General features: G+C 39.5%; 1 protein-coding gene and 1 pseudogene across 3 annotated transcripts in view; one reads left to right on the top strand and one right to left on the bottom strand.

The window, feature by feature from the left end:
- Positions 1-561: 561 nt before the first annotated feature.
- The window catches only part of METTL4 (methyltransferase 4, N6-adenosine), a 34,812-nt gene continuing 7,403 nt past the window's right edge, over positions 562-27,970 (bottom strand). Inside the window, exons 5-9 of one of the 3 annotated variants that reach the window (XM_062201425.1) lie at positions 27,648-27,717; positions 22,434-22,608; positions 17,171-17,277; positions 16,401-16,492; positions 562-1,429 (exon numbers count right to left, since the gene is read on the bottom strand). In XM_062201425.1, coding sequence (XP_062057409.1) covers positions 1,284-1,429; positions 16,401-16,492; positions 17,171-17,277; positions 22,434-22,608; positions 27,648-27,717 — 590 coding nt within the window. In that variant the 3' untranslated portion in view covers positions 562-1,283. The remainder of the gene's footprint in view (positions 1,430-16,400; positions 16,493-17,170; positions 17,278-22,433; positions 22,609-27,647; positions 27,718-27,970) is intronic. The other 2 variants (XM_062201427.1, XM_062201426.1) reach the window with 2 other exon arrangements.
- LOC133766560 (large ribosomal subunit protein eL6-like) lies at positions 20,365-21,220 on the top strand (annotated as a pseudogene).

The following is a 27,970-nucleotide window of genomic DNA, read 5'->3' as shown; positions in this document are numbered from 1 at the left end:
AAAATTGTTAATTAAATAATATAAATTATTTTTCTCTTTCAGTACTTGTGTTTGATATAAAAATAAAAGCTCAAAAACTGAGTAAGGATAAATATTTGCACAAATATAAAATTAATGAGAAAATATTTCAGTGCTTGCCAGGGACCAAGCAGTAGAAGATGGCTCAAGTCCTTGGGGTCCTGCACCCACGTGGAGACCTGGAAGAAGCTCCTGGCTCCTGGCTTCAGATCAGCCCAGCTCCTGCCATTGCAGCCATTTGGAGGGGTGAACTAGCAGACAGAAGACCTCTCTCTCTGTCTTTCTGCCTCTGCCTCTCTGTAACTCTGCCTTTAAAATAAATAAATAAATCTTTAAAATAAAATATCAAAAAATAATATTTAGTAAGCATGCTTTTCAAAGAATCATTTCAGTCAAAATATTCTGCTTAGTAAATATTTACTTGTAGAAAAATGTATAAACAATAAAATATTTTTCACAATAAGTAGTGCTTACATTCTGATGTTTTTATAAGAAATGTTTTTATTTTCTTCTAGAAAAACAGGAAAAATTTTAGTACTTGAAAAGTGACCTTGAATACTATTTGAAAACCCTATAAAACTGTTATATAAACATTAACACACTGGCATAGTACTTGCTAGGTCATTACACTTTTTCAAGAATGTAATAGTATACCAGAGGTACAAATATGGGTCATACAGGGTCAAGTAGAGAATCCAAGTGAGCAGCATGGAAGAAGTAATACTGTGCAAAACTGGACAGCAAGTAGCCACCCCAAGTGCCCTACTACTGCTGTCCTGCAGGTGCCAGGAATGAACACAGAGCTCAGTGTAACCTGAGTTTCTGATGTTCAAGAAGCAGAAATCTGAACTTTCATGTGAAACATTCTGTTTATTTTTTTAATTAGGGCTCAACTTTTTCTTTTTTTTATTAATTTTTTTTTTTTTTTGGAACAACACTGGACGAGCCAAACCCAACACGTCCTTAGATTGTGATCCCTCTGGTCCACAGTAGATGCTTTCTGAACTTACTCAACAGTGTAGTCTTGCCCTCTTTCAATTTTTTTCTTTATATAGAGGCTAGAACAACATGGAGCATTAATACAATCAAAGTTAACTTCATCTCAAAAACACATGAACAATAGTCATACCTGACCACTTTGCTGAAAACCAACTCCTAGTATATTTTTTAACACGCTGGTTGGTAATAAAAGGAAAAATCAATTAGAATGAAAGGAGAAGGGTGAGGAAACACTCACGAAACCACTACTTTAACTAAGATCATAGTCAGCATCCAGACTGCAGAGCAATAAAATAATCCACGTGCTGAAACTTGAGAACTTCATTGCCCCAACTAGTCCAACCTGGCTGTAAGTTCCGAGCAAACAATTCCAAACATTCTGCATCTGGTTTGATGTAGTCTTTGAGGACCTCTGTTCAAAAAAAGAGAAAAAAAAATTATTAGGAAAGAAATCAATTTTAATTCAACAGTTGAGTTTTTCAAAAAAAGGAAATCTCATTTTTTATTTTGTTTTATTTATTTGAAGGACAGAGTTATAGAGAGTGGTAGAGCCAGAGAGAGAGAGATCTTCCATCTGCTGGTTCACTCCCCAAATGTCCGCAACTGCCAGAGCTGAACTGATCCAAAGCTGGGAGCCAGGAGCTTCTTCCAGGTCTCCCACGTGGGTGCAGGGGCCCAAGGACTTGGACCATCTTCTACTGTTTTCCTGGCTGGACACAGCAGAGAGCTGGATCAGAAGAGGAGCATCTAGGACTCAAACTGGCACCCATATGCAATGCCAGCATTGCAGGCCGGGACTTTGACCCACTGCACCACAGCGCCAGCCCCAGAAATATCATTTTTCAACACTCAAAAACGACTTTACAATCTTCCAATAATACACATATATTCCCTGAGTACTAAATTTATTTTTTAGTAAATGTAATCCATGTATCAAAAAGAACTCTATAGAAACAATACAAAAACAACCTACTTTAAAAATAAAGTTATATACAAGATTCTTTGTAGCATATGGTCTAGTCAAACAGTAGTAAATGAAGAGTTAGATATAGAAATATTTAGAATAAAAACAACAACAATTAACTAAGGCCCTTAGTAACTTGGTAGTACTAAGAACATTCCTCTGGGACTGGGCGCTGTAGCAAAACCTCTACCTGCAGTTTGTGTCCCGGCTGCTGCTCTTCCAATCCAGCTCTCTGCTATGTGAAAGATGGCCCAAGTTCTTGGGCTCCTGCATCCACATGGAAGACCTGGAAGAAGCTCCTGGCTCCTGGTTTCAAATTGGCCCAGCTCCAGTCATTGCAGCCATTTGGGGAGTGAACCAGTGGATGGAAGACCTTTCTCTCTGTCTCTCCATTTGTCTGTTAACTCTACCTCTCAAATAAATAAATAAAATCTTTAAAAAATATATACTTTATTCAAATTATAAATTTTTCTTTGCCTAAACTTTCATCATATTATTTCCAAAGTTAAGTATTCCCTATTCAATATTAATACCTACTGTACTGAAAATTATGTTTTGTTGGGGAAACATACACACACACACACACACATATGCGCACACACACACGTGTTGGCTAAACAACTAGTGACACTAAAAGAAAGAAAACACCACCACGAAAACTTTCTTTGAAAAGCACATGCTCAGTTGAATGGAAAATATTTAAATTGCTTTAACCTTAGTCATGTTGCTGGTTACCTATACTAATCCCAGTAAGAGGAACAGGGTGAAAAAAAATATTTCCGAGAACAAAGTCTCTAGAACAGGTAACATATAGTTTATAGTTGCTATTTTGGGTTAGCCTTCCTGAGGAATACTTGATTTAGGTAAGGTTAAAAAGACAATATATCAAATACTTTAGATTTATAAGGTTCTTAAATTGCTCTCACAGCAAAAATGCTTGCTCACTTGTCTATTTTCCCAAAATCAAAGAGGAACTGAAAGTTCTCATTGTCTATAATGCAATAGATCTCGAATTTGAACTTCATTAGCTTCTGGAAAATGCTGGCATGAAGACCTGTAGTCCTTTTTATAAGAATATTATAATTAAGTGCTACTAAACTTAAAAGAGAAAGCTTTCCCAGAGTCTTAGAGGGATAATAACCCTATAATACTTTTCCAGTTTCACCCCATGAATTCAATGCTTTACCAGTCTGTGTTTACTTTTAATGTGGTCAAAGGTTATGCTGAAGCAAGATTTTATTTGTTTTTGTTTAGTTCGTTCATTCAGTTTTGTGCCGTAAAGGTGTTGGCATCCCTATCTGGGAATTTTAAATTAGAGTCAGTCGGTCAAAAAAATGTTCACTCTTCTAAGCACTAATTATAATCAGTGCTATGGAACTGAACAAAGGAACCAGAATATCCATGTTTTATAATCAAATAGCTAAAGATGACCAGGTATTTGGAGTGGGAAAATACGTACAACCTAAGGCCATTTACTATCATCTGACTTTCTCAATATATTTTTGCATGCTTTTTTTCTTTCAAGTTGAAAATAAAAAGAAAATCAACCCGAGTTATGTCAGCCACATTTGTTTTACTTCAAAACAAGGCAAAAGAAATAAACATGAATTAATGGAAATATACTATTCTAATTTTTAATACTGATTAAAAATAAGTGCAAACATATAAATTTGAGTATGAAATGCAAACACTTAGGTAATTACAAAGCACCTGGCATTAGTAAAGCAAATTTCCAACCAATGCAGAGGGAGCAATCCATGCACAGCCAGTCATTCACTTTTGACTGGAAGGGTGAGGCAGGAGCAGGGGAAAAAGTGACCCAAACATCAGTGCACAAAAATCCCATCATCTATGTTTCACTCTTCACACAGAAACTTCTAGTAAACAAACTAGTAAAAAGGAACATAAACTCCTCAAAGGTTAAAAAAAGTTTTTTTACCTGAATACTTTTACTTCATAATTTTTCTAAACCTTAAGTCCCTAAACTTAAGCATATACCATGTTAGCCTGTAAGCCACAGCTATTGATGGCTTAGCTTTCAAGCTCTAGGAGGAAACTTCAAAAATTAAAAATATAGTAAATGAATATATCACTACAAAATGGAATATGCTGCCAATGTGGAGCTTACATTCTGCAACAGGATATAACAGGAATAACAAATTAAATTTAAAAAAACTTGGTATTTTTAAAAGCAATTTTTATGAATTTGCATTTAAGAATATTTACAGAAGGCCGGCGCCGCGGCTCACTAGGCTAATCCTCCGCCTTGCGGCGCCGGCACACCGGGTTCTAGTCCCGGTCGGGGCACCGATCCTGTCCCGGTTGCCCCTCTTCCAGGCCAGCTCTCTGCTGTGGCCCGGGAGTGCAGTGGAGGATGGCCCAAGTCCTTGGGCCCTGCACCCCATGGGAGACCAGGAGAAGCACCTGGCTCCTGCCATCGGATCAGCGCGTTGCGCCGGCCGCAGCGCGCCGGCTGCAGCGGCCATTGGAGGGTGAACCAACGGCAAAAAGGAAGACCTTTCTCTGTCTCTCTCTCTCACTGTCCACTCTGCCTGTCAAAAATTAAAAAAAAAAAAAAGAATATTTACAGAAAAGTTTTAAGCATTTTATACAGAATGTGTATTAACTCGAATCCCTAGAGTTATGATTTCAGTATAAACTATACTGCAGAATAATGAAAGTCATTTTTGTTAGCTTTAATTGGCACCACCCTAGACCTAAAATACCTAAAATACTCACATGAAATCAAAAGTAAAGTATTACAAATATGTCTTGCTTATCAGAACTTAAGAATCACATATATTGAGTCATTCATATTTTTCTCCAAAATATAATTCATTTTATAACATCCTCAATCTTAAAAATGCATTTGTACTGCTCTCTACTGATAATACAGCAGAAGTACAATTCAAAGATGCAGTCTACAAGACAAGACTAATTCTCCATTCATTATTTTAAAAAATTTTTAAGAGCAATTATTAAATAAAATTTCATTCTACTATAAAGAAACTGATAGTTTGGGCCCAACTGAAAAAATCAAAGGACCTATGTCTCTCATCTTATAGAGACACCAACCAATCGGGCTATTTGGATTATATTAGAAGTACTCTCAAGATGTGACGTGCAGCAAAAGATCACAGATATCTCAAAGCATATATTAGAAAATATCTTTGGCAAATAACAGGGCAAAGTTACTACTTATCAATAGTCACATTGTGTTAATGGCCTGAACTGTCCAGTTAAAAGACACCGACTGGCTGATTGGGTTAAGGAACAAAACCCATCTTTTTGCTGCTTACAAGAAACACATCTTTCCAACAATGATGTATACAGACTGAAAGTGAAAGGCTAGAAAAAGATATACCATGCCAACAGAAATGAAAAAAGAGCAGGCATAGCCATCTTAATATCGGAAAACATAAACTTTACCACAAAAACTGTTAGGAGAGACAAAGAGGGGCACTATTTAATGATTAAGGGATCCATTCAACAGGAAGATATAACGATTATCAATGTATATGCACCTAATTACAGGGCACCGGTTTATTTAAAAGACTTGTTAAGGGACTTAAAGGGAGACTTAGACCCCAATACAATAGTACTGGGGGACTTCAATACTCCACTCTCAGAGATAGACAGATCAACAGGACAGAAGATCAACAAGGAGACAGTAGATTTAAATGACACTATAGCCCAAATGGATCTAACAGATATCTACAGAACTTTTCATCCTACACATAAAGAATTTACATTCTTCTCAGCAGTACATGGAACCTTCTCTAGGATTGACCACATACTAGGCCATAAAGTCTCAGCAAATTCAAAAGAATTAGAATCATACCATGCAGCTTCTCAGACCACAAAGGAATGAAATTGGAAATTAGCAACTCGGGAATCCCTAGAGCATATGCAAACAAATGGACATTGAACAACATGATCCTGAATGAACAATGGGTCATAGAAGAAATTAAAAGAGAAATCAAAAATTTTCTGGAACTAAATGAGGATAACAGCACAACATACCAAAACCTAAGGGATACAGCAAAAAGAGGAAAGTTTATGCCAGCACCGTGGCTTAACAGACTAATCCTCCACCTTGCGGCGCCGGCACACTGGGTTCTTGTCCCGGTTGGGGCGCCAGATTCTATCCCGGTTGCCCCTCTTCCAGGCCAGCTCTCTGCTATGGCCCGGGAAGGCAGTGGAGGATAGCCCAAATCCTTGGGCCCTGCACCCGCATAGGAGACCAGGAGAAGCACCTGGCTCCTGGCTTCGGATCAGCATGATGCGCCAGCCGCAGCGGCCATTGGAGGGTGAACCAACGGCAAAAAGGAAGACCTTTCTCTCTGTCTCTCTCTCACTATCCACTCTGCCTGTCAAAAAAAAAAAAGAGGAAAGTTTATATTAATAGGTGCCTACATCAAGAAATTGGAAAGGCACCAAATAGATGAGCTTTCAAGTCCTCTCAAGGATCTAGAAAATCTGCAGCAAACCAAACCCAAATCCAGTAGAAGAGAAATAATTAAAATCAGAGAAGAAATCAACAGGATTGAATCAAAAAAAATTACAAAAAATCAGCCAAATGAGGAGTTGTTTTTTGAAAAAATAAACAAAATTGACACCCCATTGGCCCAACTAAGTAAAAAAAGAAAAGACCCAAATCAATAAAAATCAAGATGAAAACGGAAACGTTAACAACAGACACCACAGAAATAAAAAGAATCATCAGAAATTATTACAAGGACTTGTATGCCAGAAAACAGGGAAATCTATCAGAAATGGACAGATTCCTGGACACATACAAACTACCTAAATTGAACCAGGAAGACATAGAAAACCTAAACAGACCCATAACTGACACAGAAATTGAAACAGTAATAAAGGCCCTCCCAACAAAGAAAAGCCCAGGACCAAATGGATTCACCGCTGAATTCTACCAGACATTTAAAGAAGAACTAACTCCAATCCTTCTCAAACTATTCAGAACAATCGAAAAAGAGGGAATCCTTCCAAATTCCTTCTATGAAGCCAGAATCACCTTAATCCCTAATCCAGAAAAAGATGCAGCATTGAAAGAGAATTACAGACCAATATCCCTGATGAACATAGATGCAAAAATCCTCAGTAAAATTCTGGCCAATAGAATGCAACAACACATCAGAAAGATCATCCACCCAGACCAAGTGGGATTTATCCCTGCTATGCAGGGATGGTTCAAAGTTCGCAAAACAATCAACGTGATACACCACAGACTGCAGAAGAAAACCCATATGATTCTCTCAATAGTTGCAGAGAAAGCATTTGATAAAATACAACACCCTTTCATGATGAAAACTCTAAGCAAACTGGGTATGGAAGGAACATTCCTCAATACAATCAAAGCAATTTATGAAAAACCCACGGCCAACATCCTATTGAATGGGGAAAAGTTGGAAGCATTTCCACTGAGATCTGGTACCAGACAGGGATGCCCATTCTCACCACTGCTATTCAATATAGTTCTCGAAGTTTTAGCCAGAGCCATTAGGCAAGAAAAAGAAATTAAAGAGATAAATATCAGGAAGGAAGAACTCAAACCATCCCTCTTTGCAGATGATATGATTCTTTATTTAGGGGACCCAAAGAATTCTACTAAGAGACTGCTGGAACTCATTGAAGAGTTTGGCAAAGTAGCAGGACATAAAATCAATGCACAAAAATCAACAGCCGTTGTATACACAGGCAATCCCACAGCTGAGGAAGAACTTCTAAGATCAATCTCATTCACAATAGCTACAAAAACAATCAAATCCCTTGGAATAAACTTAACCAAGGGCATTAAAGAACTCTACCATGAAAATTACAAAACCTTAAAGAAAGAAATAGAAGAGGATACCAAAAAATGGAAAAATCTTCCATGCTCATGGATTGGAAGAATCAATATCATCAAAATGTCTATTCTCCCAAAAGCAATTTATACATTCAATGCAATACCAACCAAGACACCGAAAACATTCTTCTCAGATCTGGAAAAAATGATGCTGAAATTCATATGGAGACACAGAAGACCTCGAATAGCCAAAACAATCTTGTACAACAAAAACAAAGCTGGAGGCATCACAATACCAGATTTCAGGGCATACTACAGGGCAGTTGTTATCAAAACAGCATGGTACTGGTACAGAAACAGATGGATAGACCAATGGAACAGAATAGAAACACCAGAAATCAATCCAAACAACTACAGCCAACTTATATTTGATCAAGGATCCAAAACTAATCCCTGGAGTAAGGACAGCCTATTCAATAAATGGTGCTGGGAAAATTGGATTTCAACGTGCAGAAGCTTGAAGCAAGATCCCTACCTTTCACCTTAAGCAAAAAATCACTCAACGTGGATTAAAGACTTAAATCGACAACCCAAAACCATCAAATTATTAGAGAGCATTGGAGAAACCCAGCAAGATATAGGTACCGGCAAAGACTTCTTGGAAAATACCCCAGAAGCACAGGCAGTCAAAACCAAAATTAACATTTGGGATTGCATCAAATTGAGAAGTTTCTGTACTTCAAAAGAAACAGTCAGGAAAGTGAATAGGCAACCGACAGAATGGGAAAGAATATTTGCAAACTATGCTACATATAAAGGGTTGATAACCAGAATCTACAAAGAAATCAAGAAAATCCACAACAACAAAATAAACAACCCACTTAAGAGATGGGCCAAGGACCTCAATAGACATTTTTCAAAAGAGGAAATCCAAATGGCCAACAGACACATGAAAAAATGTTCAAGATCACTAGCAATCAGAGAAATGCAAATCAAAACCACAATGAGGTTTCACCTCACCCCGGTGAGAATGGCTCACATTCAGAAATCTACCAACAACAGATGCTGGTGAGGATGTGGGGAAAAAGGGACACTAACCCACTGTTGGTGGGAATGCAAACTGGTTAAGCCACTATGGAAGTCAGTCTGGAGATTCCTCAGAAACCTGAACATAACCCTACCATACAACCCAGCCATCCCACTCCTTGGAATTTACCCAAAGGAAATTTAATTGGCAAACACAAAAGCTGTCTGCACCTTAATGTTTATTGCAGCTCAATTCACAATAGCTAAGACCTGGAACCAACCCAAATGCCCATCAACAGTAGACTGGATAAAGAAATTATGGGACATGTACTCTATAGAATACTATACAGCAGTCAAAAACAATGAAACCCGGTCATTTGCAACAAGATGGAGCAATCTGGAAAACATCATGCTGAGTGAAATAAGGCAGTCCTAAAGGGAGAAAAATAATTTGTTTTCCCTGATCGGTGACAACTAACTGAGCACCAAAGGGGAAACCTGTTGAAGTGAAATGGACACTATAAGAAACAATGACCTGATCAGCTCTTGTCCTGACTGTTGATGTATAATGTAATACTTTATCCTTTTTAGTATTTTTGTTGTTGTTGTGGTTGTTGTTCTAGTACTAGTGGTTGAACTCTGTAATTAACACACAATTATTCTTAGGTGTTTAAATTTTAACTGAAAAGTGATCCCTGTTAAATATAAGAATGGGAAAAAGAGAGGGAGGAGATGTACAATTTGGGACATGCTCAATCGGACTTGCCCCAAATGATGGAGTTAGAAATGTGCCAGGGGATTCCAATACAATCCCATCAAGGTGGCATGTACCTATGCCATCTCACTAGTCCAAGTGATCAATTTCAGCTCACAATTGATGGCTCTGATAGGTCTAAGAGTCAAAGGGATCACACAAACAAGACTAGTGTCTGCTAATACTAACTGATAGAATCAAAAAGGGAGAGAACAATCCAACATGGGAAGCAGGATACACAGCAGACTCATAGAATGGCAGATGTCCTAAATTGCACTCTGGCCTCAGAATCAGCCCTTAAGGCATTCGTATCTGGCTGAAGAGCCCATGAGAGTATTGTAGGCATGGAAAGCCAAGATACCATGGAAAAGAAAAAAGAAAAAAAGAAGAAGACCTAAATGAAAGATCTCTGTGAGTGAGATCCCAGTGGAAAGAACGGGGCCATCAAAGAAGGAGGTACCTTTCTCTGAAGGGAGGAGAGAACTTCCACTTTGACTATGACCCTATCGGAATAAGATCAAAGTTGGCGAACCCTAAAGGCTTCCATAGCCTTGGCAACTCATGACTAGAGCCTAGGGAGATTATTGACGCCATGAACAGGAGTGTCAAATTGTTAAGTCAGCAACAGGAGTCACTGTGTACTTACATCTCATGTGGGATCTGTCCTTAATGTGTTGTCTAATGTGAAGTGATGCTATAACTAGTACTAAAACAGTATTTTTACACTTTGTGTTGCTGTGTGGGTGCAAACTGATGAAATCTTCACTTAGTATATACTGAATTGATCTTCTGTATATAAAGATAATTGAAAATAAAAAAAACCTTGGTGTTAAATTGGAAATTGCATAGAAAATTAATTAATTTTTTAAAAATATCATGTAGGATCTCTGTCTTTAATGTGCTGTACACTGTTATTCAATGCTATAACTAGTACTCCAACAGTATTTTTCACTTTGTGTTGCTATGTGGGAGCAAACTGTTGAAATCTTTGCTTAATATATACTGAACTGATCTTCTGTATATAAAGAGAATTGAAAATGAATCTTGATGTGAATGGAAGGGGAGAGGGAGCAGGAAAGGGGAGGGTTGCGGGTGGGAGGGAAGTTATGAGGGGGGAAGCCATTGTAATCCATAAGCTGTACTTTGGAAATTTATATTCATTAAATAAAAGTTAAAAAAAAAATTAGGAAAAAAGAAAAAAGAGTCACTGTGCACTAACTTCTCATGCAGAACCTCTGTCCCCAAAGAGTTGTACCATGAGACTTAATAGTAAAATGTATTATCAAGAATCACTTCCTTTTAGTGTATTAAATAGAGGATATTATTATGTCCAGTAAAAAAAAAACGTGACGTGTTACTAAATTTTAAGTTTCTATAATGGAAAATGCTACTAATACAAATGTTTGAGAATTTAAAAATCTAATGATATTGTGTTACTAGACATGATAGTTATCTTAATGAGAAAGCCCCAGAGGCCTAAAGGGTTAAATACTTGTAAAATCCTACAGGTGCTTTCAAAAATACTGTGAAGTATGCAAGTGCCTCTTCTTGGCTGATGAGTTTATAATTTTAAACATGGCAACTTAAAATCTTTTGTCATCCACAGTTATATATGATTTGCTGCTCATAAAACTAAAGTGTTGTTGGTTCTGTGTTTAGCTATCCTCCTATAGGTTCCTATGGACTTTTTCCAGCCACTTCTATTGTATTCAGTACTTTGGGATGGCTCTGTAAACAGACGAAGCCAATAATGTATTAAACAGTACCAACTGAGAGAAAGTATGGTTAACTGAGGTTACCAAAAACAAAAAGCAATTCAAATCAATTGGCAATCTTCAAAAAGAGTTAAAGATTTTAAAAGCTATTATTAAAATTGTTATATTGGTCTATTATGTTATATTATATGTGTGTACATATTGTATGTCCACATGGGAAAATTTTATTAAGAATTTTATTTTAATTGGCTTATAGATAAGATTCTCCATAAATTTAAGCTGCTAAAATTAATCAAAGATACATTTTAATTCGTGTGACCTGAATCTGTGTATCATATGTTTTATACTTGTTGGTAGAAACAAACTAAAAACATTTTATATGGTTGTGCTTAAGTTTACTGGTTAAACAAACTACACCATGTTAGATATTTAAGAGGTGTTTCCAAATACATGATTCTTACAATTTATAGAAGGCATTGGACCTTCTGGTAAATGTTTCTTAAGTTGTTATCCAATGCTTGAAACTGTTTGCTAAGTATTGATGTAATATTTCTATTGTCAGCAAGCGATCTAGGACTTCCTCCCTCATTTCTCTATTCTAATCCCAACTTGTTCTTTCATTTCTCTATTCTCTTCAAGGTAGGAAACTAATTCTATCATGAAGGAATCTGTAGGACACACAATTTAGCCGGCGCCGCAGCTCACTAGGCTAATTCTCTGCCTTGCGGCGCCAGCACACCGGGTTCTAGTCCCGGTCGGGGCACCGGATTCTGTCCCGGTTGCCCCTCTTCCAGGCCAGCTCTCTGCTGTGGCCAGGGAGTGCAGTGGAGGATGGCCCAAGTGCTTGGGCCCTGCACCCCGTGGGAGACCAGGATAAGTGCCTGGCTCCTGCCATTGGATCAGCGCAGTGCACTGGCCGCAGTGCGCCGGCCGCAGCAGCCATTGGAGGGTGAACCAACAGCAAAAAGGAAGACCTTTCTCTCTGTCTCTCTCTCTCTCACTATCCACTCTGCCTGTCAAAAAAAAAAAAAAGAAGAAGAAGAAGAAATAATAATAAGGACACACAATTTAATCTTTAGACCTTATAAAAGAGATGGCTAACATTTTTCTGTAATAGCATAGCCAAAATAAGAGCTTAGATTATAATCTCATAGCTAGATTTACTTTGCCGTCAGCGAAGTAAACAGTAAGCAGAAAAAACCTCCCTTTCAGACCAAAGGGAAAGAAAGTTTTAAAGTGAGAATATAATCTTCCTCATGGGCATTGTCTACCTTAGAAAAACTACTACAGAACATGCCTGTGACTATAGACTTGTAGTTCAGGCCACCGAAGATTAGAGATGGGACTTGGGCACTCCCTTGACTTGCATCCTCTGGTCTGCTTTAATACAAACCAGGAGGAAAAGAAAGCTCGGCATCAGAAGCAATGGGTGGCAGGCCTATTAATGGCTGATCTGTACAGTGATCTGCCCTCAAGGAGACCCAACAGGCCAGTCCACTGCAGTGGCTTTCAATGTGGTAAGCCTGGGCTTCAGCAGAAGTCAACTTGTGAAGAGCCCTGGCTGCTCTGCCAAGAGTTGGATCACTGGAAATGGACCTGCCCTGGAGTCGAAGGATGCCCAGGTCAGAGCCACAGATCTTATTGGCTCTAAGCTGAAAAGCCCTTCACTCAGCCCAACTTCCAAAGTGACCACTGCAGCTGAGGGGATGGTCAAGTAGGGTCAGTAACATTGAAGGCAGAACTGTAAATTTCTTGTTAGAGATGCCACCTGCCTTTACCTGGCCAGCTCTCCTCCCAGGCCAGCCAAGTAATGAAAGTCAACAGAGTGCCTTCCCCTAGAAGGTTCACACCTCCCTTAGGATGTACCCCAAGTGAAGAGATAGATAGGTCTGGGCCTCTTAACTCACAAGGCCTAAAGCCCAACAGATTATTATCAAGCCCCTTCTGTCAGGTTCTATTTGCCTCTCAATCAGAAAAATTACTTGTAGCTTAGACAGCACCTTTCTTAGCTCCTCTAATAATGACTCTGTCCTTTGTTCTAGACCCTGTCTAGCACACTTGGGCTTTATTCCTTCGTAATCATAACCTCTACTCTACCACCAATGGCTCTACTCCCAACCTGTGTGTACTGATGGTCCTCTTCCCCACTTAATGCTGTATAATTGTTCATACCTGGTTAATGCCACTCTTAGGAACATTGGTTACTATCCTCACCCTATCTTTTTTTTTTTTTTTTTTTTTTTTTTTACAGGCAGAGTGCACAGAGAGAGAGAGACAGAGAGAAAGGTCTTCCTTTTGCCGTTGGTTCACCCTCCAATGGCCGCCGCGGTTGGCGCGCTGCGGCCGGCGCACCGCGCTGTTCTGATGGCAGGAGCCTCACCCTATCTTTTATGACCTTGTCTAAATATGATCAGAGTCGGCAAACTTGGAAGGCTTCCATAGCCTTGGCAACTCATGACGAGAGCCTAGGGTGGTTACTGGCGCCATAAACTAGAGTGTCAATTGGTTGGGTCAACAACAGGAGTCACTGTGCACTTGCTCCTCATGTGGGATCTCTGTCCTTAATGTGCTGTACATTGTGATTTAATGCTATAACTAGTACTCAAACAGTATGTTTCACTTTGTGTTTCTATGTGGGTGCAAACTGTTGAAATCTTTACTTAATATATACTAAATTGATCTTCTGTATATAAAGAGAATTAAAAATGAAAAAATAAAATAAAGAAATTAATAGATTTAACTAGCATTTGATAATGAACACTTTTCAGTCTTAGTTTTGAATTTTCTGAAGTAAAATATAAGCTCTAAGACAAACATTAAATTAAGATTTGGTTTTCACTAAATGATAAAGATAATAAATAAGAGGAATACAAATTAGATTTTCTTCATTAAGTGTAACTATTGCCAACGTTAATTTTTTTCTCAAAGAACAGTACAACCTCACTTTTCAGTTAAGTCTCAAATTGAATACATTGAAGAGTATATAGTTCATTCTTTGAAGGTGATTATTCACTGAGAATCCAAGTCAAACAATGGATCATCACACAGATATCTCAAGATCTATCAAATTAAGGAATACTGTAGAGATTCCTTTGTGTAAGCAATTTAAGATAACAGCAATTCTGATGCTACCAAAATCTGTGATCACTATTTCCTGGATTATGAACTATCCCGCATTCTGCAAAAATAAAATGATAAGCCACTTATACCTTCCTTAGTGGCAGGCTGAATGAGTTTTGTGGGCTTTTTAAAGCAGGAATCACTAAGTGAATAAAATATATTCCTGAAGAAATTCTTTGAAAATATTTTGAATATTAAATTCAGATCTCTCAAAGATTTACATCTGTTTTTAAACTCTCACTTTAAAAATTTAGTATTTTCTGAACTTGCACATTACTACAGAATTTTAAATGTATTATAAGCAGGCAAGCATTTGGTATAGCCGTTAAGATACCACCTGAGATGCCTACATCCCATATCAGAGTGCCTCAGTTGGAGAACAGTTCCACTCCAGATTCCAGCTTTCCGCTAATGGTACACACAAGGAGGCAGCAGGTGACAGCCCTAAGGGTCCCTGCCACACACATGGGAGACCCAGATAGAGTTGCCAGCTCCTGCTCTTTGGCCTGGCCCAGCATCAGTTGGCATTTTGGAAGTGAATGAGCAGATAGGCAATCTCTGTCAGTCTTTCCCTATCTCTTAGGTAAATGAATAAATTACATATATGTGCATATATAGTATATTATAAACTACCCTACAACTCTGAAAGATTAAAATCATTGTTCCCTCTTTAAATGAGAAATATAAAGTGGAAAAGGATTCAAGTAATGCACCCAAGCAGCAGAGCCAGGATTCAAACTCATGTTAATCTCAAAGCTAATACTCTCCACTATTTCTTATACTTTAATTTCACTGAATGATGGATATTATACCAAAGCATTAAAACAGGTGAGACAGGCTGGTGCTGTGGCGTAGTGAGTAAAGCCACTGCCTGCAGTGCTGGCAACCCACATGGGAGCCGGTTCAAGTCCCGCTGTTCCTCTTCCTAGCCAGCTCTCTGCCATGGCCTGGGAAAGCAGTAGAAGATCACCAAGTCGTTGGGCCCCTGCACCTGTGTGGAAAGGCCCAGAGGAAGCTCCTGGCTCCCAGCTTCGCATCAGCACAGCTCTGGCCATTGCAGCCAAATGGGAAATGAACCAGTGGATGGAAGATCTCTCTTTCTCTCTCTCTCTCTCTGACTCTCCTCTCTCTGTGTAACTCTTTCAAAGAAATAAATAAATCTTAAAAAAAAAAATTGGTAAGAATTGCAGGCTGCAGCAACTACCTTCCTAATATTTCAGAAAAGCAATATTACCTCTTTAAAAACATAAAATTGAAAGGCTCTAGGAAATATCAGGGGAATTCTAATCATCACTCTTATTACCACTGTTCTGTGCTCCTGGTTTTGGAACAAGCAAAGGATAGGGCCCTGGTGGTAAAAGAAAAGCACCCAGCTGAACTACATCCTCAGAGATCTTATCAGTCTTTGTTGTGCCAGGGCAGTGATGGGGGAGCAACACAGTTAAATGAAATCTGAAAAATGGTCCAACAGGAAAAGCTGAGGTCAGGTACAAAACTAATCTGCTAGGGCCATTGCTTGTCGTAGCGGGTAAAGCTGAAACCTACAGTGCCGGTATTCAATAGGGACACCAGTTTGAGACCTGGCTGCTCCACTTCTGATCCAGCTCCCTGCTATGGCCTGGGAAGGCAGTGGAAGATGGCCCAAGTGCTTGGCCCCTGCACGCACGTAGGAGATCTGGAAGAAGCTCCTGGTTCCTGGCTTCATATTGTCCCAACTGCAGCCATTGCTGCCATGTGGGGAGTGAACCAGAGGATGGAAGATCTCTCTCTCTGCCTCTGCTTCTCTGAAACTCTGCCTTTCAAATAAACAGATAAATAAATAAACTTAAAAAAGACTAATCGGCTCTCTACTTGAAAATTCTGCTCTAAAATTTTAGAATATTAATTAAAACAACACATATGTGATTTAATTACCAAGTCTACAGACCACTCAAACACTAAATTCAGTCCTTTTTTCAATTTGAAAAGTCATAACAATTCTATTTCATAAAAACATACCAGTAAGAGGTGGCTTATGTGAATGTAGAATACAAGGCACACTGACAATTAATTTGTGATCTGGAATGGGGAGCACTTTCACATCTGTATTCCTAAATGAAACAGAACAAAAGAGAAAATTATATTTTAAGGAACAATTTTTTTGGAGTTGCTTTGTTTTCTCTCCCTTTCAAACAGAATCAATTTCAAAACAAATTATAGACTCAGGGCCGGTGCTGTGGCGTAGCAAGTAAAGCCGCTGCCTGCAGTGCTTGCATCCCATATGGGCGCTGGTTTGAGTGGCTGCTCCACTTCTGATTCAGCTCTCTGCTGTGGCCTGGGAAAGCAATGGAAGATGGCCCAAGTCCTTGGGCCCCTGCACCCATGTGGGAGACCCAGAAGAAGTTAATGGCTTCAGATCGGCTCAGCTCCAGCCGTTGCAGCCAATTGGGGAGTGAACCAGCAGATGGAAGACCTCTCTCTCTCTCTCTCTCTCTCAGCCTCTCCTTCTCTCTTTGTGTAACTCTGCCTCTCAAATAAATAAATAAACCTTTAAAAAAATAGACTTAATGAAGAAAATCAATAGTTTAAATATTGAGACATTTCCTATAATTTCCTCTCCAACAAAAAATTATATACTTTATACACTATATGCAACAAAGGTAATAAAAATCTCATTTGCCACACAATTCATATTTTTCTGCTATGTGCCATGTTCACAACTTCAAAAAAGTAAATACTAAGAAAAATCTGGTCACTGTTAGGGATTTTTGAAAAATTACCTTTCCTACCTTAATGATAAAGTAGCTTTTTCTTGAATTCTTCCCAATATAAGAACTTCATAAGGTTTTTTGTGTGGAGAATCTAATGGGAACACAAATTCTCCTGTATTGGTGATCTGATAGGAAGGAGTCAATAAAAAGGGTTATGTTCTCTATCTTTATAATAGTTTCCACCCCCCAAAAGAAATTAAACTATCAAGCTATTGCTGTCCAATAAAAATATAATGAGCCACAAATCTAACTTTTAAATTATAGCATTTTAATTAATGAATTAATTTTTTAATAAATACAAATTTCATAAGTACAATTTTAGGAATATAGTGATTCTTCCCACAATACCTGCCCTTCCACCCACACTCTCTTTTTTTTTTTTTTTTTTTTTGACAGGCAGAGTGGATAATGAGAGAGAGACAGAGAGAAAGGTCTTCCTTTTTGCCGTCGGTTCACCCTCCAATGGCCGCTGCAGCCGGCGCATCGTGCTGACCCAAAACCAGGAGCCAGGTGCTTCTCCTGGTCTCCCATGCGGGTGCAGAGCCCAAGGACTTGGGCCATCCTCCACTGCCTTCCCGGGCCATAGCAGAGAGCTGGCCTGGAAGAGGGCAACCGGGATAGAATCCGGCGCCCCAACCGGGACTAGAACCCGGTGTGCTAGCGCCGCAAGGTGGAGGATTAGCCTGTTAAGCCACGGTGCCAGCCCCACCCACACTCTCACCCCTCCGCCTCCTCCCTCTCCCTTTCTCAGTCTCATTCTCCACTAAGAATCATTTTGAGTTAACTTTGTACACAGAAGACCAACTCTATACTAAGTAAAGATTTAAAATTTGCGCACACACACACACACACAAAGCTGAAAACTAGTTTTACTAGTTAACTCTCACAATACAACTCATTGAGGATAGAGGGCCTACATGGGGAATTAGTGACTCCTGTGCGCAGTGACTCCTGTTGTTAATTTAACAATTAATACCCTTATGTATGATGTCAGTGAGACCCAAGGCTCTTGACATGAGCTGCCTAGGCTATGGAAGCCTTTTGAATCCACAAACTCCTTCAGCACTTAGACAAGGCCATAAGTGAAGTGGACACTCTCTCCTCCCTTTAGAGAAAAGTACATCCTTCTTTATGACCACTTCTTTCCACTGGGGTCTCACTCACAGAGATCCTACATGTAAAACATTTTTTTCCACAGTATCTTGGCTTTCCATGCCTGAAATGCTCTCAGGGGCTTTTCAGCCAGACTGGGAAGACTTAGGGGCTGATTCTGAGGTCAGAGTGTTACTTAAAGCTATTTCATTCTATGAGTCTGCAAAATTACAGCATTTTAAAAAGTAAAACATTGCAGTGAATTTTAAGTAAATATTTAATTTAATCTAACATCCAAAATATTACTATTTCAATACACAATCAATTTAAAAAATTATTGATGTTACATTCTCTCTGCCATATTAACACTTTGAAGTCTGTTTTATACTTTACCCTTAACAGTTCATCTTACTTTGGAATAGCCACATTTCAAGTACTGGACAGCTACTGTGGTATTGGCTACCATTCTGGACAGTATAGATATAGAGGTTTAAAATATATGACTAAGTATTTTAAATATAATTTATCACCTTCCTATATTTGAGTAACATATTCATTCAAATTCATTACTGAACACCATGTTATCACCAATTTACTGATTAAATCATTCAAATGATATTTACTGGTTATTGGCTATGTGACTAAGTAGATCACAATAAGGCCTTAGGGCCAGTGCTGTGGCATAGCGGGTAAAGCTACCACCTGCAGTGCTGCCATCCCATACGGGAGCCAGTTCATGTCCCAGCTACTCCACTTCTGATCTAGTTCCCTTCTAATGGCCTGGGAAAGCAGCAGAAGATGCCCCAAGTGTTTAGGCCCCTGCACCCACATGGGACACTCCTGGCTTTGACCTGGCCCAGCCAGGCCAGTTGTGGCCACCTAGGGAGTAAACCAGCAAAAGAAACATTCTCTCTCTTTGCCTTTGTCTCCCCCTCTCTGTAATTCCGCCTTTCAAATAAATAAATAAATCTTTCTAAGAAAAACAAAAAGGCTTTTTCCTTTAGTTTTAAGAAAATAGTGTCATTGGCCGGCGCCACAGCTCAATAGGCTAATACTCCACCTGCGGTGCCAGCACACCAGGTTCTAGTCCCGGTCAGGAGCCAGATTCTGTCCCAGTTGCTCCTTTTCCAGTCCAGCTCTCTGCTGTGGCCCGGGAGTGCAGTGGAGGATGGCCCAAGTGCTTGGGCCCTGCACCCGCATGGGAGACCAGGAGAAGCACCTGGCTCCTGGATTTGGATCAGCGCGGTGCACTGGACACAGCGCGCCAGCCGCAGCGGCCATTGAGGGGTGAACCAACGGCAAAGGAAGACCTTTCTCTCTTTCTCTCTGTCTCTCTCTCTCACTGTCCACGCTGTCAAAAAAAAAAAAAAAAAAAAAAAACAGAAAATAGTGTCATTAAATACTGTCAAAATAGAAAAAGAAGCTGAGTGGTCACTAGCCCTTGAAATTATAAATTCAGAAATTCAGTTTTATCATTTCCACCATAATATGACCAGACTCTCGAAGATTCATTTAAGCTAATCAAACTCAAAATATAATTTAATATCAACTCATTGATATACCATGAGAAGATATCATTGTTGGAATATCTGTATCCGTTAACTATAAAGCCTTTTACCCTATATCAATGTATCAACAATCAATTCAGTAATTTGAACATCCTTTTTTTTCTCCTCTAGTGCTAGTCACAACTGTGTCTCTTATACATAGTGCTGTATAAACACTGTCAAATTCTTATTCTTTGGATAGTCTTTATTTTCAATGCAGGTAACTCCTTTTAACAATATGTATGATTAACTAATAAATATGTCAGATGTTGCATTTTTGTTTTAAATTCTGGATTTATACATCTTTTATAATTGATTACAACTATGAATGAATAGTCTTAGCTTTTATATATTAACATTTGACTGGGCTTGATTTCAGAAAGTGACCCCTTGTGGACTTTGGCCCCAATCCCTGAGGAAAAAAGAACTATCATAATGGGCAAGGTAGAATGGGATGTTACATTCCTGTCACGGTTCTACACCAAATCAACCAAAAGTAAAACCAAAGTACACCAACAAAGATATAACTGATAGATAAGTATTTGCTTTAAAAGTCCATAAAGATCTGGTAAGATGGCGGGTGAAAAAGCTCCAGCTCCAAAGCCAGACACTAAGAAGAAATCTCCAGCCAAGAAGGCAGATAATGCAAAGCTAAAAAAAAAGAAACTCAAAGATAAGACAAAGAAAGGGAAGCCCCACTGCACCAAAACCTGTCCTGGTGAGAGGGACTGGCAGATACTCCCGGTCAGCCATGTATCCCAGGAAAGCCCTGTATAAGAAGAAGCACATGGCTCCCAAATTCAGGATTGAAAAGAAGGAGAAGGTTCTTGCTAGTATCACAAAAGCAGCTGGTGGTAACAAGAATGGTGGCAGCAAGGTCATTCAGTTCAGCAAAATGCCTCAACACTGTCCCACCGAAGATGTCCCGCGAAAGCTGTTGAGCCACAGCAAAAAGCCCCTCAGTCATCCCGGGAGGAAACCGTGGGCCAGCATCGCCACTTGGGCCATTCTCCTCATCCTCACTGGGTGTCACAGAGGCGAGAGCAGGGTTTTCCGGAAGCAGCTGAGCAGTGGTTTGCTGCTTGTGACTGGACCTCTTTCCCTCAGTTGGATTCCTCTGAATAGAACACACCAAAAATCTGTCATTGCCACATCCACAAAAATTGAAATAAGCGGTGTGAAAATCCCAAAACATCTTGCTGATGCTTATTTTCAAAAGCAGCAGCTGTAGAAGCCCAGCTACCAGGAAAGTGAGGTCTTCAACACAGAGAAAGAGAAATAACAAGATAACAGAGCAGCACAAGACTGATCAGAAAGCTGTGGATTCACAAATATTGCCAAAAATCCAGGCTGCTCCTCAGCTCCAAGGCTACCTGCGATCTGTTTTGCTCTAACAAATGGCATTCACCGTCACAAACTGGTGTTCTGAATTACACAGGACAATCTCATTAAATAACTAATAACACCTAAAACAAAAAAAATCCATAAACTAATTTTTAAAATATGGAAAAATTGTATACAGCCTTTAGAAAATATTCCAGTAGGCTGTAAAACATATATTCATACAAAGCAAAAAAAATACTTTATTGCATATAAAATGAATATACCAGCTATATAAATATTAAACACTGAGCTGATAATAACATGGCTAATCCTTTTAAAATTTGAGAGGAGAGCTCTTGTGTAATTCATCTGAATAGTCACCTTTAAGAGAATATTCGATGAACTCTGAACTTGTATCTTATTTTTCTTTTTTTATGCATTTGTAGAGATACTAAAGACCATTTGACCAACCCCAGAAATGAATTCATGTCTTTCAAAGACAAATGTTTCAGCACATAGAGCACTGAGAATATAAGATTTCAAACCTAGAAGGTTCTTGGTTCTGGCATCTTCCCACCCCACCTACAATGACTTAGTTTGCTATTCTTTGCCATCATCCCCAACAATAGGGAGGGGATCAATCACGAAGAGTGACTATAGGTTTGCAGAAGGGAAGATGATGAAGGATGATACCATTCCTATGCTTGGTGATGGACAGATTCCCCAGCATTTTTAAACTAAAGACATCAAAGCTTTTTAAAATTTCATCTTGGTATCTCCCTGACTAACCTCCTCCCAGCAGTTGGGGATGCTACTAGAAAAGACAGAATAAATAAGTAAAAGCTTTAAAAATAAGAAGATAAAAGTGTTTATTACAGCACAACAACAGTTTTAATTAGATCATGTTGAGGGAAATGGGCACACATTAAGCATTAAAAAGTAAGGACCAGCACTGTGGCATAGCCAGTTAAACCTCCACCTTCAATGCTGGCATCCCATATCAGAGTCCCAGTTCTAGTCCCAGCTGCTCTGCTTCCAATCCAGCCCCCTGCTAATGTGCCTGGGAAGCAGCAGAATAGCACAGGTACTTGGGCCTCTGCCACTCACATGAGAGGCCCGAATGGAGTTACAGGCTCCTGGCCATTGTAGTCATTTGAGGAGTGAACCAGCAGATGGAAGATCTTTTTGTCTCTCTGTTTCTCTCTCTTTCTCTGACACTCTGCCTTTCAAATAAATAAAATGAATCTTAAAATTAATATCACCTTCATATTCCCTGCATGTCATACTATATTAACAAATAAGCTTACTTCTGAACTTACTTTTACCCAGTGCCATTCGGCAACTATCTCCACAGACCAAAAAGGATAGAGCTCTTCCTTTACAAACCGTAGATGCTTCTGTCTGTTGGTCACCCAAGTAATAACAAGACAGTTTGGAGCAGCCAGTTCAGGGACAGGTATTTGCTTTATTTCTTGTGGTGATAAATAACTGTATCTAAAAGTGAACAGGAAAAAAATGAGCAAAATTTACTGTAAAGAAAAAAAAAAGGGAAGGAAGTAACACCCCAAATGCAATGCCCCCAGTTATTTGTGTAGCTAAATATGAAGCCACAGTGACACCAAGTGGACATATTATTATACACATCAGAAATAACCATTTTTCATTTTTTCTATTTTAAAATCATCAGACTGTATTTTTTAAATCGTTGTCTTAATGCACTATCACTCAATAATATTACTATTTATGATGCATTTTTCTCTCATTCAAAATTAAGTAAACACTGTTTAGATACCATAATCTGTATGGTATACAGGAACACTATCACAGTAAGTCTTGTAACTAGTGTCTCAATAACCCAGACCAAATTCTACAGACACAGTTGCCTGACACCAACTACTGTGAAATTGGTAACTCTAAAGCCAATTTATTTCAATAAAGTTTCTCATTCCCCTAGTATTCTCAAATCCTGCACGAAATGCTGACCCCTCTCATCATCCATTATCTCACCCACAAACTATCAACCTCCTCCTTTCTTTCTTCCCAATCCTCTGATGTCCCTACACTTTCATTTTTAAAAAATTCTAGTTTGTATGTCCTTGCCACTAACCATTATGAAGTCTAATTTATCTTGTTAGAATACTATTTACTCTACAGTACCCAAAGAAATATGACTCTTCCTTCAACACTCAACACATACAAGGTCAGTATTCTCCTAGCTCCCTATTGCTGATTCTAGGCTTTAACTCATCCACCTTTGCATAAAACCCCCTTCTCTGAGAGGTATGCTTTTCAGCAATGCTAATCTCTAATGTTCCCTGGTGAACTCATTCTCCATACTAAATGAGGACTTAAGCTCTGAGATACCTCTACCTCACTATCACAAATCTTGCCATTATCCTGGGCAATTTCAAAGCACAATCCATACAATGTGTATAACTTAACTATTTTTCACCTTTAAAAAAATACAATTGTATTCACTCTACTTCAATAATCCATTCCAATGCCATAACCTGGACCTTAACATTGCTCACACTTGCTCCATTTCTGAAACCATAAACATTAATACCTGGCTGTAACATTCTAGGCCTTACCTATTCTTTGACCTTATCAAAGCTGGTGCCCATCCCTTCACCATACAGAGTCTTCCTGAGCCACACTTATCCCTCCTCTCCATAGACTACCAGTCATTAATTGTCTTCTAGCTAGCATCATCTCCCATTCCCCTCTCTACCCTTCAGATTCACAGTTCCTGCAAACCTCCGATCTTAAATCAATGCCACAATTTAATTCAACTTCTTCATGCAGCGAAAGTGCAGAACAGAGCAACTGGGCCATTAAAATTAAATTCATCCTCAGGCTCTTAAAACTATTTATGAGTTATTTCATTTATCCATGGCCAAGTACTATAAACCCTACTACTTCTCAGGTCCTTTGTCCAACCACACTCTATTCAGATGAAGTAAACTCATAGATCAGTAAAAATGAAGGACACTGGGCTCCTAGAGCTACCCAATCCTCTAGTTCCTCCTATTTCTGTACATTTCCTCTTAAAAGACTTAAGAGCATGACTTCACCTATTAAAGCTTATCTCTCTAGCTGTGTTATGTTATCCCCATATTCTGACATCATGTAACACCATTGTTTCCTCTCCTTTAATTTATTTATTTATTTGAGAAGCATAGAGACAAAGAGAGAGCACTCCCCTCCACAGTTTGCTCCCCAAATGCTCACAATAGTTGGGTCCGGGCCAGGCTGAAGTCAAGAGCTGCAAACTCAATTCCAGGTCTCCTATGAAGGTGGCAGGAATCCAATGACTTGAGTCATCAACTACTGCCTTCCAAGGTGTCCATTAGCAGGAAACTAAAATCATGTACAGAGCCAGGACTTGAACCCAGGTACTCTAATACAGGAGGCAAGTAACTGAACCAGCATCTTAAGCGTGAAATAAATGCCTACCCCCAATGTATTTTCAACCTCTATAGTAGTTCTTCACCATCAGCCCATAAACATGCTTACATTATGCCATTTTCAAAAAGAAACAGGACAGAAGGTGGAAGTAGTGAGGGAAAAGAGGAAGAAAGTAAAAGAGAGGAAAAGGGAAGGAAGAAGAGGGGAGAAACAGGGAGAAGAATGGAAGGGATGGGAGCATAGAGAGAGAAAAGAAGTCTACAAGTAAGCTAAGGACTGGTATGCCCTTAGCCTTTCTACTTTTACTTTACTCCTCAGTTGAGTCCAGTAAGGATTCTACCATTATACCTGCTCTGAAAAAAGTACATGATCATAGGGGCCAGCATTATGGCATAACAGGTTAGGCCTCCACCTATGACACCAGCATACCATATGGGTGCCGGTTCGAGTCCCGGCTGCTCTACTTCCAATCCAGCTCCCTGCTAATGCACATGGGAAAGCAGCAAAAGATGGTCCAAGTGTTTGGGGCTCTGCGTCCATGTAGGAGACCTGGAAGAAGCTCCAGGCTCTTAGCTTCATTCTGGCCCAGCCCCAGCCATTGTGAACATTTGGGGAGTGATCCAGTGGATTGAACACCTCTCTCTCTCTCTCTCTCTCTCTCTCTCTCTCTCTCTGCCTTTCAAATAAATAAAATAAATCTTTTAAAAAAAGAAAGTATGCGGCCAGCGCCATGGCTCAATAGGCTAATACTCCGCCTTGCGGCGCCGGCACACTGGGTTCTAGTCCCGGTCGGGGCGCCAGATTCTGTCCCGGTTGCCCCTCTTCCAAGCCAGCTCTCTGCCGTGGCCCGGGAGTGCAGTGGAGGATGGCCCAAGTGCTTGGGCCTTGCACCCACGTGGGAGACCAGGAGAAGCACCTGGCTCCTGCCTTCGGATCAGTGCGGTGCGCCGGCTGCAGCGCACCAGCCACGGCAGCCATTGGAGGGTGAACCAACAGCAAAGGAAGACCTTTCTCTCTGTCTCTCTCTCTCACTGTCCACTCTGCCTGTCAAAAAATAAATAAATAAATAAAAGAAAATATGCAACTTTTACTTAATCTTAAAAGAAACATAGGTATACATTCTTGTGATCACGGTTTAGGCAAAGATTTCTTATATATAATACCAAAAGCATAAGTAACAAAAGAAAAAATAGTTAATTTAGACAATATAAAAATTTAAAACTCCATGCTTCAGATAAAAAGAAACTGAAAAGGGGCCAGCACTATAGCACAGCGGGTAAAGCTGCCACCTACAGAGCCAGCATCCCATATGGGTGCAGGTTGAAGTCCCAGCTGCTCTACTTCTGATCCAGCTCCTGCCAAAAGCAGCAGCAGAAGGCCCAAATCCTTGGGCCGCTGCCACCCATGTGGGTGACTCGGAGAAAGCTCCTGGGTCCTGGCTTCAGCCTGGCCCAGGCCTGGCCGTTGTGGCTATCTGTGAAGTGAATCAGGGGAGGGAAGATCTCTCTTTCTGTCTCCTCTCTTTCTCTTTTCTTTCTTTCTCTCTCTCTCTCTCTCTCTCTCTGTGTGTGTGTGTGTGTTTAACTCTGCCTTTAAAATAAACAAAATAAATCTTTAATAAAAAATGAAGTGATTCTAATAACTAAATGAATTTATCACTCTAACAGCTGATACAAACTAGAAACAGTGTCATAAATTAAAAATAAAAAAATTAAGAATGAGTTAGACAACTTTCATAGAAGATCATGAAGGACAGAAATATTTCTTTTTTTTTAAAAGATTTATTTTATTTATTTGAAATACAGAGTTGCAGAGAGAGGTACAGAGAGAAAGTTTCCATCCACTGGTTCTCTCCCCAGATGGCCACAATGCCTGGAGCTGCGCCAATTCAAAGCCAGGAGCCAGGAGCTTCTTCTGGGTCTCCCACGTGGGTGCAGGGGCCCAAGGACTTAGGCCATCTTCTACTGCTTTCCCAGGCCACGGCAGAGAGCTGGATGAGAAGAGGAGCAGCTTGGACTAGAACAGGCACCCACAGGGCATACTGGTGCTTCAGGCCAGGGCTTTAACCCACTGCGCCACAGCACCAACCCCAGGATAGAAATATTTATAGAAATAAACTTTAGAATTTGATATTAAAAAAGGCAAAAATATCACCCATTGGTGTTACTGAAACAATCTCAAACTGGTTGAGGCAATAGCCTTGGCAATTAATAAACATGCTTCTTGACATTCTTACACCCACTTATAGCTGTTGTCCAAGAGAATCATCTAGGAGCCAGGAACCAAGAGGATAACTGACTCTGCACAGCAAATAAAATAATCAACAGAGTAAAGAGGCAACTTGCTAGAATGGGAGAAAATATTTGCAAGTTATATATCTGACAAGGAGTTAATATCCCTAATATACAAGGAACTCAAACAACTCATCAGCAAAAAGGCAATTAATCCAATTTAAAAATGGACAAATAGTTCTAAACAAACATTTCTTAAAAGATACACAAATGACCAGGAGGTACACCAAAAAAATGCTCAACACCACCAATCAGCAGGGAAATACAAATCAAAGCTAAAATGAGATATCTCTCTAGTTACATTTTTTAATAAAAAAAAAAATATTGGGGCTGGTACCATGGCACAGCAGGTTAAGCTACCACCTGCGGCACTGGCATTCCAAATGGGCACCAATTTGAGTCTGGCTGCTCCACTTCTGATCCAACTCCCTGCTAATATCCAGGAAAGCACCAGAAGATGGACCAAATACGTGGGCCCCTGCACCCACATTAGAGACCCAGATAAAGCTCCTGGCTCCTGGCTTCAACCTGGCACAACCCTGGCTGTTGTGGCCATTTGGGAAGTCAAACAGTGGATATAAGATCTCTCTTGTCTCCCTGTAACTCTGCCTTTCAAATAAGTGAGTAAATCTTTAAAAAATAAGAAAATAAAAAATTATTTAAATTATTAAAAAGGAGAGAATAAGGAATTTAAAACATAACTATTTAAAACAGTTGAATACTTTCAAATAACTTACATCATAAAGTAATGTTTACAATGTATTCAACTAGAACACACAAAAAAGGACTATAGTTTTTAAAAAGCTTATCTAACAGATAATTCATTCCACTTACTTGTGACTTCTTTTAACTGACTTGTTTTGCCATGGTGGATCTATCACAATCACATCAAATGTTTTCCTACCTGAAAACAAAGATACAATTCAGAAAATACCCTCTATATACACTTTAATTTTTTTAAAGATTTATTTATGTATTTGAGAGACAGTTACAGACAGAGAGAGGGAGAGGTCGAGAGAGCAAGGTCTTCCATTTGCTGGTTATTCCACAAATGGCCGCCATGGCCAAAGCCGGGCTGATCCAAAGCCAGGAGTCAGAAGCCTCTCCCGGGTCTCTCAAGCTGGTGGCAGGGGCCTAAGCACTTGGGCTATTTTCCA

Source organism: Lepus europaeus, chromosome 9, assembly GCF_033115175.1.
Source record: "Lepus europaeus isolate LE1 chromosome 9, mLepTim1.pri, whole genome shotgun sequence".
NCBI classification, from domain to species: Eukaryota; Metazoa; Chordata; class Mammalia; order Lagomorpha; family Leporidae; genus Lepus; species Lepus europaeus.
The sequence above is the reverse complement of the archived record's forward strand: the minus strand, read 5'-3'. Positions and strand labels throughout refer to the sequence as shown.